Consider the following 14,610-nt stretch of genomic DNA (forward strand, 5'->3'; position numbering starts at 1 on the left):
CACAGCGCAACGAGTAACTTTCACGCAGCGACCGAAAAGACAAAAGAATTTTCACGAAGATTTGTGTAACACCGGATCAGCACATTTTTTGTGTTGATCCAGTCGTACACAAATATGAGTGAAAAATCCTTTGTCTTTTTGCTCGCTGCGTGAAAGTTACTCGTGCACTATGTTGTTTCATTTAAGGGTGTGGTCCTTGGTGGCTACGTATGCGGAGTGGGAGAGTAAGTCTAGGCTTCATAAAAACAATTTGCTCTCACTTGTAGTTAGTGGGCACAAACGCGAGTGTGTTGTGGATTGGCATCTGAGCCAAACACCGTTGAATTCATGTCTTAGCTGTCATATAATAAGTTAAGACATGAATTTAACCATGATAACAGAATCTCTTCATAAGCGGATGGTCATGGATTCTATCAAATTCGTCATTTGCTCTTCCCCTTGACACCTGACTCTCTTCTGAGCCTATAGCTCTATTGGATCCGGAAACTTGGATATCGGCGAACGGCAACTCATAATGGACAACCCCCAATCGGACTGAAAAGAAACTCATCATTCTACCAAGGACAGGGTAGAAAGGTAACAGCAGCACGAAGGCAGTAAGTTCGATAAAGAAGCATAGAATACATTTGGGCGCTGTACAAAGTGTAAGTGCAGCTGCCAATTGCCCTAATGGACAAAAAGAGCTGTGAAAATATGTTAAGTGATTATTATTATCATTATTGTCTTTATTTATGAGGTTTTCAACCCTTGGTTTGTTCGCCTCAAGAAAATAAAGGTTAAGGGGTTAAAAATTGAACGTATTTCTGAATTGATTCCAGTTCGTTTGGTATTCAAAGAAAAACATTATTACAAGAATTGTAGTCTGGCCTAATTTTTGTAGCTTGATCTTTCTGGTCACAACGACATCTGAAACCGGTTCTGGAAGAATTTAAAAGGACCAAATTGAGAATTATGTGAGCAAGAACGGTCAATACCTTCAATTTTTTTGATTTTCAATCTCAGATGATCAAAAATATCAAGCCAAGGATCAGAAAATCAACAGATATCCGGATCGGATATCCCAGAACCGGCTCCAGTAGGGAGTGAGGAAGTCATTTTTAGAACACCACATGCTGCTATTGTTCGGTAGGTCAAATTATTTTTCCATCAAAATTGATTCTACTTCTAAAACTTGCTAGGAGATTCCTTCAGATTTTTTTTTCTGAGAAAACCCTTCCCCAAAAAAATTTTCCACGATTTCCTTTATGATTGAAATGTATTCCTTTTCATGTTTTCGTTTGAAATTTATTTATTTTAAATGTTCAAGGTTCTTTCAGGATTTTTTTTTTAATTTATTTATTTCGGACCTGATTCAAGAATTTCTCTAGGACTACATACCACGAAGTATTAATTTAGATTTTTATACTTGAGTTTCCTTCAAAAGTTTCTTCGAGGAATTTCTAAAAGGATTTCATCAGAAATTCATACCAAGGTTCATACTTGAATTCATAAATATATTCTTTTAGGTATTCTTTCAGAAATTTCAGGTAAATTTGTCCAGGTATTCATTTGGGAATTGGCCAATACGTTTCACAAGGAATTCCTGTAGGAATTCCTGTAGGGGTATAAAAACACAATTATGGCATGAAAACCTTTACAGCTTCTTGTAGGAATTCTTCTGGAGATGCTTGCAGGAAATCTTTCAGGTTTTCCCCTATTTTTTCTGGAATTTCATCAGGATTTATTCTTTGGGATTTCTTCAAAGGGTAATCATCTGGGAATTCCTATATACTCTTCCTGGGATTCCTCAAGAAATGATTTCAGGGAAGTTTTTATAGATCTTTAAAAGATTTCTCCTGGAATTTAACCATGAATTAATCTTCAGGATTCCTTCTGCAAAAATATCTTCAAAACAATGTTCAATATGTAGATGCTTCTGGAAGTTACTTTAAGGGTTTAATGCTCCATAAATTCTCCCTGGTATTTAGTCAAAATTTTCCACAGGGATTCATGCATAAATTACCTCGGGAAATTATCAGGAATTAGAAGAGATTCTTTCAGGAATTCTATCAGAAATTTCTCCAGGAATTATTCATTGTTCTTCCAGATATCACCAGGTGTTCTTTCAGGCATTTCTACAGGGATTCTTAATTTCTTATTCAGAATTTTCTTCAGAAATGCCATCTTTGACAATTCCTCCAGAAGTTCTTTCTCAAACTTCGGAGTGTTTCTCTCATAAAATTTCAAAGGATTATTTACAAGGGTCCAGAAATGACTAATATAATAACCTCTAGACTAGAGTTATCTCTAATAGGTATTCCTTCATGGATTCCTCTAAAAGTGCCTCCAGAGAGCCTTTTATAAATTCTTTTTTTTTGAAACTTTCAGTAATTTCCACAAAATTAGCAAGCTGAGAAGCATGCTTTGTCTCAATTGGGAAAGAAGAAGAAGATGTTTTATAATATTGCATCTTCTTTCTGGAGCGTCCAGAAACTTCTAGAAGGTTTCGAATATTTAAGAAGTTCAATACTCCGGAACATTCCAGAACCTTCTTTTTCTTTTCTTCTGCAACTTTCAGTAACTCCCAGAAAGTTCTTGGAATTTTTAGAATATTGATGTTCCAGATCATTCCAAAAAGTTATTCTTCTTATTATTCCTGAAGTAATACAACTATGGTGAAACATTTCCATGAAACATTTCAAAGCGTTACGGATAGACAGACAGACAACGCTGGGATTATATATATATATATGATGATGATAGTTACCATCGAAAGCAGCTACTCTCATGACAGTTGATTTCTAGCATTATGCTCCTGGAAAGTTTTGAAGTCCCAAAGTGTTCTAAAAGCACTAAGGTTGATAGTTTGATTATGTTTGCCATATTATGAAAGGGATGTGCGAGAGTTCGACTGTTAGATCTATGTTCTACGTTAGGAAGTTCGGCTTATCAGTCCTTGAATTTCTAGAACGAAAACGTTTACGATTCGTCTCTACATTTCGTAAACGTTTTCGTTCTAGAAAGTCAAGGACTGATAAGCCGAATTTCCTAACCTTAAATTGTTGAATAAGGCTACTATCGCAAGTGTTGATCTAAATACCCAATAGGGCTCTGGATTACCCCAAAACTGTTCAAATTGAAATTAACTTGTCTTCTGACTGTAGATTTTCAAGGATTACACCACAGTTTGGACAACTCAGAATATCCCAAAAAAAATTAACTTTTCCTATTGGTTTTTCAGAAGGTTGGTACCTTCCATATTATTCAGTGTAGTGAAAATGACTGCCATCTCAAGTATTTGAGCTACTGAATAGTTTGGATTATCTAGAATACTCTGAAAGAGTTTCGGGATAGTAATGTTAAAGTTTACAGCGAAAACAATAACTGCTACGGCGGTAGATGTCAACAACTGAACTCCAGGACAGTTTGGACGACCTATCGACAAATATTGTATTTATTGTGAATACATCGACTTTTTTTACAGGGCGTTAGGTTCATGAGTGCAAACTTTTTAAAGGGTGATAGAGGACCATAAATGGAGAAAAAAATGTTCTACGCAAATCTCAACCATTACGTAGTTATTGCACTTTCCATGTATTTTATTATTATTGCCTTAACTGGCTATAACGTTAAAAGGGCTAAACTTATCGCAATTTTTTAGCCTTATTCGAAAGATTATTGAATTTTCTATCAAATGGCATCTTTGAATCGATTGGTTTAGTTAAATAACTAAGTTTTATAGAGCAAAATGGCTAAAAAAGTGTGTTTTAATTTGTTTTTGTCAATGGGGCACGTTCGGTGTAGTACTAGATTTGTAGTAATGAGCTGAATTTTAGTATGGTGAGAAGGTCAATCCTCCGTTTCTGCAATGAAATGGTGCAAAAAGCGTGGGTATTATGATTCCTTGCCTACTTTGATACTGTTTGAGCAAAACTTTGGATAACTATGTTGTTTATGTTGCAAGAAATAGAGAAAACAACAACACTGTTGTCCAAAGTTTTGTTCAAACAGCATCAAATTAGGCAAGGAATCATAATACCCACACTTTTTACACCATTTCATTGCAGAAACGGAGAATTAATCTTCTCACCATACTAAAATTCAGTTCATTACTACAAATCTAGTACTTCACCGATCTGACCTATTATCTTTGAAGCATGCGTAACAAATTTTAATTCTTTCTTCAGCAAAGTTGTGGCCCTTGATCTACTCTACAATTCGTTCTATGACACAAAACTTCTAGCACTTATCGTTTTCTTGCAATTTTGATTTGAATGTGCGGCACAGTGCGCAAAAAAGTGCTTACCATGACAGTTGCAAATTTATGATCTGAAATACGATGTTTAAATCGAAATTGCAAGAAAACGATAGGAGATAGAAGTTTGATGTCAAAGAACGAATTGTAGAGTAGAACAGGGGCCACAACTTTGCGAATTATAATTATCACGCATTTTTCAAAGATAATTGACAAAAACCAATAAAAATACACTATTTTTAGTTATTTTGCTCTAGAAAACTTAGCTATTTAACTAAACCAATCGTTTGAAAGATGCCATTTGATAGAAAATTCAATAATCTTACGAATAAGGGTAAAAAAACTTCGATAAGTTTGACCATTTTCAAGTTATTGCCAGTTAAGGCAATAAGAGTCAAAAACAGGGGAAGTTCAATAACTACGTAACGGTTGCACTCAGGAACCTAACACCCTGTATATTCGAAGGACTGACCTCCATGACAGTTTGTATGACTTAGAACATCTTAGGATGTAAAGCTGTTTTTTTTTTAATAATGAAAAAGGCTATATTTAAATAGATATGACTGTAAACTATGCAAGATCGCCATTTAGCTTTGTTTGAACTCCAATTATTTTCTTGTTTTCAAACTTGAACGAATTCAGGATATCCTAGATTTTAAATAGGTACAGCAAAAAAAAGCAGCAGTAAAGCAGCAGTTTTCCTATAATAAATAAACAAATCCTCAACAACTTTTCCGAAGACAATATTGACTTTTATTTTTTTGTATAATTTGATTATATAAGTCCTGAGATTATATATAACACCTTAGGCTTATGTAGTTAGAAATGATGTCAAATGAAAGAGAAAGTTGGAATAACTTTCAAATCTCAAAACCAATCGGAAAACCCACACAACACAGTTGATGCCAATGCGACCCAAATCACTCAAGTTTTCATGTGTGGGATCACTGTCTGCCAAATGTCGAACGCCATACATTTCATATTTGCAATAATCCATCATTTGAAATCCAATCCAGTTTCCAAATTCGTCCGAATGTAAAATGTGTCCCACCGGCAAACAACAAAAACGAAGTTTGCAAGATTGTCATGAACGTCTCGTTGCATGTGGTAGCACGTGTGGCCTTTTCAATAATAATTGTTTGATCAGTGCCACCTAATTACCCTCCCGATCCCGGTTTGAAGTGTCCTACCCATATTCGTTAGCTTACCGCAAAAATAATTTCTCATTTCATTATTATTGACTGTTGTTTGACTGACTGACTATTGACTTACCTTCGGCAGCCGATTGAACTTCCTTAACTGCGTCGGACATGGTGGTGATGACGGCGATGAGAGTTACTGGACAAATTCAAACACGATCGACACAATGTAGTGAACACACAAAACGGTTTCCCTTGTGAATGATGCACAACGACACTTCGGTACTGGTGAACCCACGCGGAATTGCACTGAATACAACACTTATTTTGTTTTGCCTTGCCAAGTTTCCTTATACTTCTTGCTGTCGGGTGGACTTCAAGTCTGCAAAGAGAAAACAGAAAAAAGTGGAAAATCAGTCGCGATGCAGCGCTTAAGATAAATACAATCCGCACTCTTCGGGTGGTAGGTTAAGGTATTGACAAAGGCGTAGGTAGGTAGGCTGCTAATAAATACCAATAATCCCTTCAGGCCACAAGTAAAAAACTGTTTAAAACAAAATGTAACCTCGAATTTGAAAGATTGATTTTTAAAATAAACAACGACTTATATTTATTGTTAGAGTTGCTCTCGGGATGTTTCTCAGAGGTGTTCAGGACCTAGCCTGGACTTTCTTTCAAGATTTTGTTTCGGGGTTTCTTGCGGAGTTCCTTTTTTCGAATGCTGCAGCAGCTTTTGCTGATATTCCTCATGGAGTTTTTCCCGCGTTTTCGTTGTGGTTTCTAAAATTTCCCGCAGTGATCCTTTCGAAATTTTTGTTTTGTTTTCCACAAATATTTCCTTAATCTCTACAAGAAATTGTCCCGAGATTCTCGGTGTTCCTTTTGGAACCAATCTAGTAGTTGCTCCTGATGTTCTTTGTGAAACTGACTTCGCCCATGGTTATAGGTCTAGCTATAGGTATCGATGTCCATAAAACTTAACTGCAGAAGAAAGAGTTTTGTGTGCTGTTGGCTGAACCTAGCCAAGATCATTACGATCGTTCAAGATCGGCTAAAGATAGGCAAACGCACTCCAGTGCCTCCCAATACCAGTCAAACCAGAAATTGCTACATGTGGGAAGGTACCTATTGCAAACGACGGACGTTCGTCTCTAAAAGGGATGGCGTTGGGTTACAACTTCTTCATTGTCGCAATTGGTTTGGCCGTTTTGCTGTCGCGTCGTCTCGTGGGTTGCATGCGGTCGTGAAAGGAAAAGTGGTCCAAATATGACTCATCGCCGTTGCGGTGCAGTTTCCACTCCACTGGGGAAGATATGCACCAACCGGTTGTCACCTTCCAGCAGCGTTGCGTTGATTGACTCGTCACGTAACAAAGAGGAATAAATCAAATATTGGAAGAAAGTCCACCCCAGCGGCCATAGAAAGCCGAGAAATATAGATTGGAGGTGGATCAAGGATGAGGGAGCATTCGGTTGTGGCCTGCCAGTCACGTCGACTTGTTTGGATTCATTGCATTTATTGGCGACGAGGACGTCGTCATCGTCTTCGTCTTCATCTACGAATGGCAAACTAGCGACGGTGACGGGACAGGAAGAAATGCAAGTGCGTTGACTTTTGCTCGGATTGCACACGCTCACGATGCGCTTTATATGGTAAGACCAGAAAGTGAATCGATCCGTTGCTATCCACCCGGAGGAAGCAAGCCGTGATTGGAAATGTATCTACGAAGCGTTGAAGGCATTATTGTTAGCTAGATGGATCAGCTAGGTGCGAGCTCTCCACAAGGGAAAATGCTTTGTAAGAAAGATATGATTTTTGTATGTATATAGGGGAACTTACGTATTTTCGTCAGTTTTGTTCTTTTCGTCATGTTTTTTTTTAACCAGTTAGTCTCAGAGTTGGCCTCAAATCCTCCCCAACCGAGCTGAGTTACACAGTAAAACCTCCATGAGTCGATATTGAAGGGACCATCGACTCAAGGAAATATCGAGTCAAGGGGTTGGTCATTCAGCACACTTCATTTGTGCCGTGATTTTTGAGCGTGTGCCAATATGTGCCTAAACTGTGCCGGTTGTTTTTCAGTGTGTGCCGGAGGTGTGCCGAATGTGCCCAGTGGAATATTTTCTTAGAATGTTTTTGCGCTAATTATAATCCTGTCTATTTTTGGCGAATGTTATTGGTCTAGTCGGTGTTTACCGACAAAATTCCACCCAGAACACTTGTCTAGAATCTGTATGAAGGGATTTTTTGCAATCGTAAGTATAATGACAGTTTGATTCCATACCGCAATGTTGGATTTCTATGTTGTGCCCATGTGTGCCGGATTGTACCGAGATGTGCCGGCATGTGTGCCGAGATGTGCCGGCATGTGTGCCGAGATGTGCCGGCATGTGTGCCGGGCACAATGTGCCGAGTGACCAACCCCTTGTATCGAGTAGTGGAACAAAAATCCTTTGGGAAGCTTTTTAGGGGGGCCATTATAGTAACCCAGAATAGTTATTTATGTAATAAGTTGCAAAAAGTTGATTTTTTCAGCACGAGTCGTACATTTATCCAACGAGGCTTGCCGAGTTGGATAAATACGAAGAGTGCTGAAAAAATCGAGTTTTGCAACGAGTTCCATACAAAATTTTATGCAATGACTTTTTCATAATGCAACCCATTTGAGTTGCATAATGTTCATAATGCAACTCAAATGAGTTGCATTATGAACATTATACAACTATTTTTCATTATGCAACTCAATTCAGTTGCATAATGAACCAGTTCGGAAAAATTGGCCATTATGATACCAAAATGAGTTATATAAAATGTAAATTATGATACTGAATTGCATAAATATTTTTTCAGTATGGAAAAATTTACCTCCATGAGTCGATATCGAGTCAAGGAACATCGACTTATGGGAATTCGACAGTATGCCCTAATTTCAGGCCATTCGGCCCACAAAAACCCCCCATGACGAAGAAAACAAACCTGCCGATAATACCCTTCGTCACCCTATTAGGCTTGTCCACTATTTCACAAATTATCTCTGTTTTCCAAGCCCACCTCCATATTTAGACTGGCATCCAGAAAAGAGTAACTGGTCAAAATTCCAGCCAAACCCATTGAAATTAAGATGCGCATTAAATCTATTTTATGTTTTTCGACTATTTTCGATCTTCAAAATATCAACTACAGGTCGGACTCGATTATCCGGGGTTCGATTATCCGGAATTTTAGACTCGATTATCCGGAGTATTTTTATTGAGATTTTTTTTTGATCTTTAATGCAGAAATTCAAAATCGTTTGATATTTTAATACTGTGCTGACCAGATTTTAAGAGGCCTCGATAGCGTTTTCTCCAGATATCATCGATTTTCTGAACCGATTGTGTAAGCTATTTTTTAACAAGAAAAAGTGTTTTACATTCAGCATACCGTTTTAAAATCAATTTTAATATCAGTTGATGTATTTTGAAAACATGTACACATTACGTAACAAACAAATCTCCCGTTATATTTGAAAAGAGCCAAACCATTTAAAGTTTCGTTTCAGCGAAAAAAAAAAATGCTAAAATATAGTTTACGGTAACAGACGTCAATCCAGGAATTTCCCAGACAATGCCTGTAGAGATTTCTTCGGATATTACTGCTGGGATTCCTCTAGAATTTCCATGAAAAAATCCTCCAGAGATTTTTTTAATGATGAGTTCCCGATACAAACATCCAGCAGTTGGAAGCATTCAAATAAGATGATGAATTCCTCTTGGTATCAATTGATATTCCCTCAAGAATTCCGTATGGAATCCTTCAGTCCGCCTGGGATTTCTTTAGGAATAACTACTGCAGATTCTTCCATACTTTTCTTTACCTACAATACCACCAGGGTTTTCTCTATAAATTTCCTAAGAATTATTCTTGCGTTTCTTGGAAAGATTTCTCCAAGGATTTTCATAGTTTCCTGCAGAATTTTCTGTTGGTGGAGCATAAGAAGTCCTTTAGGGAGGAAGTCCCAAAAGTACTGCTGGAGTTTCTCCACGGATTATTCCAGGAGCTCCTTTTCCTTGGATTTCTGCAGAGTTTCTTCCATATATTCCTCAGGATATTTTTAGGGATTTCTCCAGGAACTCCTATATACAAGAGCAGGAGAGAATAGTTGTAGAATATTAAACTAAGATATGCAAAACCTAAAGCAATAAATGGTGCGTGTTCTATCTATATATATAAAAATGCAGTGGCATACGTGGGACCGCACATAACTTGCGACCGGGTGGTCCAGTTTTGGTCGTCTAAGTTTTGTTTGGTTAGTTTTCCAAGGGAGGTTTATGAGGCAAAGAACATGGGAAAATTTAGAGTTTTTGAAAATCGGGTTTTCATGCATTTTGAACGGGGACTTGGGCTTGGCTAGGGACTTGAAACGTCAAAAAACGCAGTAGGCAAGACAAAGTTTGCCGGGGACAGCTAGTAATTCAATAAAACCTCAAGAAGTCCTCAATACCAAACCAATAACTGGTTGAGGTATTTTTGTCGATGACTCAATACCTTGTCTTGGTATGATATCTAATTCGTTCCTGCTCAGGTATAGACCTTCAGGATGTTGTCCATGGATTCCTCTGGGGATTTTCAAGAATTTTTTTACAGAAACCTTCTATGAATTACAGTTATTCTAGTAGTGATTCAGAAACTTCTTTCAAACTTCTCTAAAGATTCCTCCAGTGATTTTCCAGGGGCAAATCAAGGAATTCTTTTAAAGATTTCTACAAGGATTCCTTCAGCGAGATTGTGATCGTTTTTGTATTAAGCGTGTTTTGGCGGAATTGACATCACCGCTCTCAGTACTACGTGTGTATCATAGACTTAGCGCAGAAGCTCTGAGTTAGAAAACTTTGTAATATAACCCGGAAAGGCAACGAAAACGGATCCACTCGTTGATCTGAAATGTGAAATGTTTTTTTGTGATGTTTATTTTTATTTGCCCCTCAATTATGAATTATGATTCAAGTTGTCTACACCTGTTCCACTTCACCTATAAAAATGTATTGATTTTGAATTTTTGGCTCTGTTTGACGTGCAGATTCAGAATATCGAATTATCTCAACATCGTTGAAGAAGCTCCGAGAAGACTGTGTTGCTGTAGGCATATCATGCCAACAAAAATTAGAAGATAGAATTGTTACGCTATAAATAGCAAAAGTACATTTCGAATACTTCAGCCTTATTCATTACATTTTTTTTCTCGTTCATCAAAACTGACAAAAATTAACATAAACCACATCCCTTCACAATTCCCCTTTAACTGTATTGTTTGCTTTGATAGAATCAGAACCTTTTTATGGAGTTCAAAATTCACAAAAAAAAACTATGTCGATTTTGTCAGCCTAAAATACAATCAAGGTCCCACTGTATACAACATTCTAAAGGAACGCCTATAACTTACGTCACGTTTTACGAGGAGAAGAGGAATTCAACATTGTGTGATGACCAATACGAAAACTTCAGGGGTCTCATTGAAGCAGTATGACTAGGAGGAAAGAAAAAAATATAAAAAATGTGTTACGTAATTTATGGACGTTCCCTAATTTAAATTTCTGGCTACGTCACACCTTCATGCACATAAAATAACTAAAACATATACTTTTTAAATTAAAATTTAATATTTTTTTTCGTGATTCGATTATCCGGAGAATTTGATTATCCGGAGTGAAATAAAAATCAATACTCCGGATAATCGAGTCCGACCTGTACTAGATTTGCTCCCTTGTATTTTGCTATCGCAGGTGTGTACAAACAAGCGTGTCAAGTCATCAATACAGTAGACGTTCGATAATTGCAACATGTTTACGTTTCACTTAGCGAATGAAATTCGATAACTGCAACAGCTGACAGACGCCAAAGAATTGTCAGTTGTTGCAGAATGCAGCCAATGTGCATACGAAAAACATCGCACTGCAACAAAAGTGCATGCGAAAAACATTGCATCGTTGTTGACATTTCGTTTTGACGGATAGCGGGGCGATAACTGCAAAACTGTTGCACTTAGCGGACTTGCAGTTAAAAAGCATTGCAGTTAAAGCGTTTGCACCAAGCGAACGTCTACTGTAGTCCTGTTCAACGACTATCCAGTTCAACTTGCTCGAACTTGCTCCATCCCGCTCTTGGGTAAGAGTAGGAGGCAACAACTTCGAGCAAGTTCAACCTACGTCGTTGAACAGGATTAATATCAGTGCTGACGCGATTCAACTTTTTGCGCGCCAAAGCATGATTGCCTCCGAAAAGCTAGTTTTTAGGACGCATGTGGATGCTTGGTCGAACAATCACTAGATGGCGGTAGTGAGCAAACGTCAAACAGGAGCCAGAACGTTGTGAGCGCTGCGAGTGGCCAATCGACTACACTAGTTACCAAATATTTCAGGCCAAACATGTCTAAAGGTCCTATCTGCAAAAGAGATGCTCTCTTTGGTTTCCCTCTCTTTCGTTAATATCTCAGCTGTTTATTTGTATTATGATTGTCTCTTTACATTGAACGATGATCAAAACAATCGTCTTTTGAATTGTACTGCAAAAATAGTTGAAAAGTGTACCATTACATTGCAATAATTGAAAGAGAAAGTGAACAAAGAGAACCTCTCAAATGCAGATAGGACCTATTGAAATGTTTGGCCTGATTTGATCCCATCGTTAAAAAGGTGATCGATGCAGTGCGAGTAGATTGTGACATCTGTTTCTTTGTGCCCGAATTGTGAGAATCGGGAGAAGACATTTCGCTTGGGGTGTGGACAAATTTCCACTGGAATTGTGGACATTATTGTGGGATGGTTGCTGGTAAGGTTGCGGTTCTTACTACGCAGTTGGGAAAATTCTATCGAACCGAGATGAACTAGTGTGAGAAGTGTGCTACTTTATGATTATCTGATGGGGTTTCCCTAGTAACTGCTTCTGGGATTCCACTAGGTCTTTCTTCTGAGATTCCCCTAGGAATACCTTCAGGGATTCCCCCAGGAACTCTTCCTGGGATTCCTTCAATCGTTCCCTCCTCGGTTTTCCAGCAATATCTATCAAGAATTTTTAGGGATTTTTTTTTAGATTCTTCGAGGAAATTATTTAGCATTCCTTTAGATATTTCTTCTGGGATTCTTCCAGGAGTTTCTCCTGAGATTCTTAAAAAAATCATCTGGAATTTCTTCAGGAGTTATTTCTAGGAACTACTTTCGAGATTGCTCTTAAGATTTCTTCCGGGATTTCTTCATGATTTTTTTCCTGGGACTCCTCAGGGAGCTATTTCTAGAATTCGTTACCGAGATTGCTACAGGAATTGCTTCTGAAATTCCTCCAGGAATTCTTCCTTGGATTGCTCCAGGAGTAGCAGGATAAACACCCCCCTCCTCACCCCGGGATACTTTTTGAAAAGCCTTCTCGTGAAGCAACTCTTGGAGGAGCCGTAAAATGAACTGCTGAAGAAATACCAGAAAGAATTCCTCCAGGAGTCTCAAAAGGAGGATTCCCAGAAGAATCTCGGAAAAAAAAATTCTCCTGGAGAAATCTCATAAAATGAGAATGAGAATCAATTGGCTTGGGGCTTGGGACTTGCCACCATCCTCAATGTACACGTTTCGAGAGCTCAAAATTGATTGGGTCAATAACGGCGCTGGCCACGTGTTTACGGTCTACCGGGGAAGGGAAGGAATGTTAGTTCGACAACTGTTGCTACTAGAGATTGTATGTACTACTGGACCCTCCACAGTTGTCACGGGAAGGAGTTTTGTTAATAGGGAGGGATTGATAGTTGCATAGATCAAGGATTCACTTTGGTAAGCGATGTGATCCATGCAACCGTACAGTATACACACAAATGGTGTTACCTCACAATTTGGAAGAATGGTGAGACCATGTAAATTTTCAATTAAAGTTAAGGAATGAATAATATTTTGCGTCACCTCGCAATTGGGAGGACTGGTGAACCAATATGCTACTTGCCGTGAAATCGATATATTGAAACAAAACTTTGTGCCGACACTAACTGTGACAAAATACTAACGCATAATTACAGATCATATCAGTGTGACCAGCACCGGAAAGTGGCGGACTGTACAAAAATACATGAGAATGTGTTTAAAATAGATGATTTTAAATCAATAGAAACATTTACTGCGTTTTTTTAAGAAACCAAGGAACAAGCTCACCGATCATCAATCATTCACTCGAGCACCCGTCGACCTATCGCTAAAAACGATTCAATTAGGAGTGTTAGTTGGCTGTCAACTGGGAACAAATTGCGCCTACACTCTATCATGTTTTAGAACCAGTAAAAATACGTAGCCACCACACAAGAAAATTTCAATTTTCGTTTGCAAAAGTGATTTTAATACCGTTTTATCATGCTAAAAGCAAGTTATTATGTGATTAGAAAGTTATATTCATCATAATAGATTGAAAAAATCATTCCGAAAAATAACAGTGTTCTGTTTTACCTTTATGAAAAATTAGCCTATACTCTCGTTTGTTTTTGTTGTTATTTTGTTTGGAGTGCGGAAATCGGAAAATTGAAATCTCCCTGGGCGATTATTTTGCTCAAATGTGCGGATAATTTAACACTAAAACTCAAGAAATTTCGATTATTACTGAAAACACTGTTCATTAGCATCAACATTGAGAGAAAAACACTGATGTTTGTGCTACTGTTGATGTTTATAAAACGTTAAACAAAAGATGTTTACAAATTAGAACCAACAGTAGATGGCGCGCTGGTGGACATTTTTAGGTGGGCGTAGGAGGTAAGATCTTACACCCCTTTGATTCAATCGTGCGACACTATTTTTCGATACTCGCAAAGAACAACACAATACTGCACACTAAACAGCCGCACATCTATTGTTTTGATTTTCACGCGAGACAATAGCGAACGCGATCGATTATGCTGCCATATTCACCCGTTCCTAGTAATATGACTTCAAGCGGACTATTTTCACAAATGCATACTTTCCTTTCTTATATTGCTTCTTTTCTAGACCTCGATAGAAACTTGATTCCCACTTAGCGGCTTGTACATGCTAAAATTCAGTCGCAAATTGTTATCGCAAAAACTCAAATGGAGGATTTCTAGAAGGAACACTTTGAGGAATCCCTTCGAAACTCTGGGTGAAATCCCTGAAGGAATTCATAAAGGATTCTCAGAAGGAATTCCTGGAGCAATTCAATACCTTCAGGAAATAATTATTGGAAAGTATCCAAAACTCCTGGAGAAATCTCAAAAAT

The 14,610-nt window shown here is 37.9% G+C and overlaps 2 protein-coding genes across 2 annotated transcripts in view; both read right to left on the reverse strand.

The window, feature by feature from the left end:
* Positions 1-14,610, reverse strand: part of LOC109420996 (stathmin) — a 241,252-nt gene that overhangs the window by 223,476 nt on the left and 3,166 nt on the right. The window contains exon 2 of the mRNA XM_029858858.2: positions 5,507-5,755. Within this exon, the coding sequence (XP_029714718.2) occupies positions 5,507-5,546 (40 nt within the window). The 5' untranslated portion in view covers positions 5,547-5,755. The remainder of the gene's footprint in view (positions 1-5,506; positions 5,756-14,610) is intronic.
* The window catches only part of LOC109429299 (uncharacterized), a 785,311-nt gene that overhangs the window by 160,381 nt on the left and 610,320 nt on the right, over positions 1-14,610 (reverse strand). The window lies entirely within an intron of this gene.

The sequence above is a fragment of the Aedes albopictus genome, chromosome 2, assembly GCF_035046485.1.
Source record: "Aedes albopictus strain Foshan chromosome 2, AalbF5, whole genome shotgun sequence".
Lineage (NCBI taxonomy): Eukaryota > Metazoa > Arthropoda > Insecta > Diptera > Culicidae > Aedes > Aedes albopictus.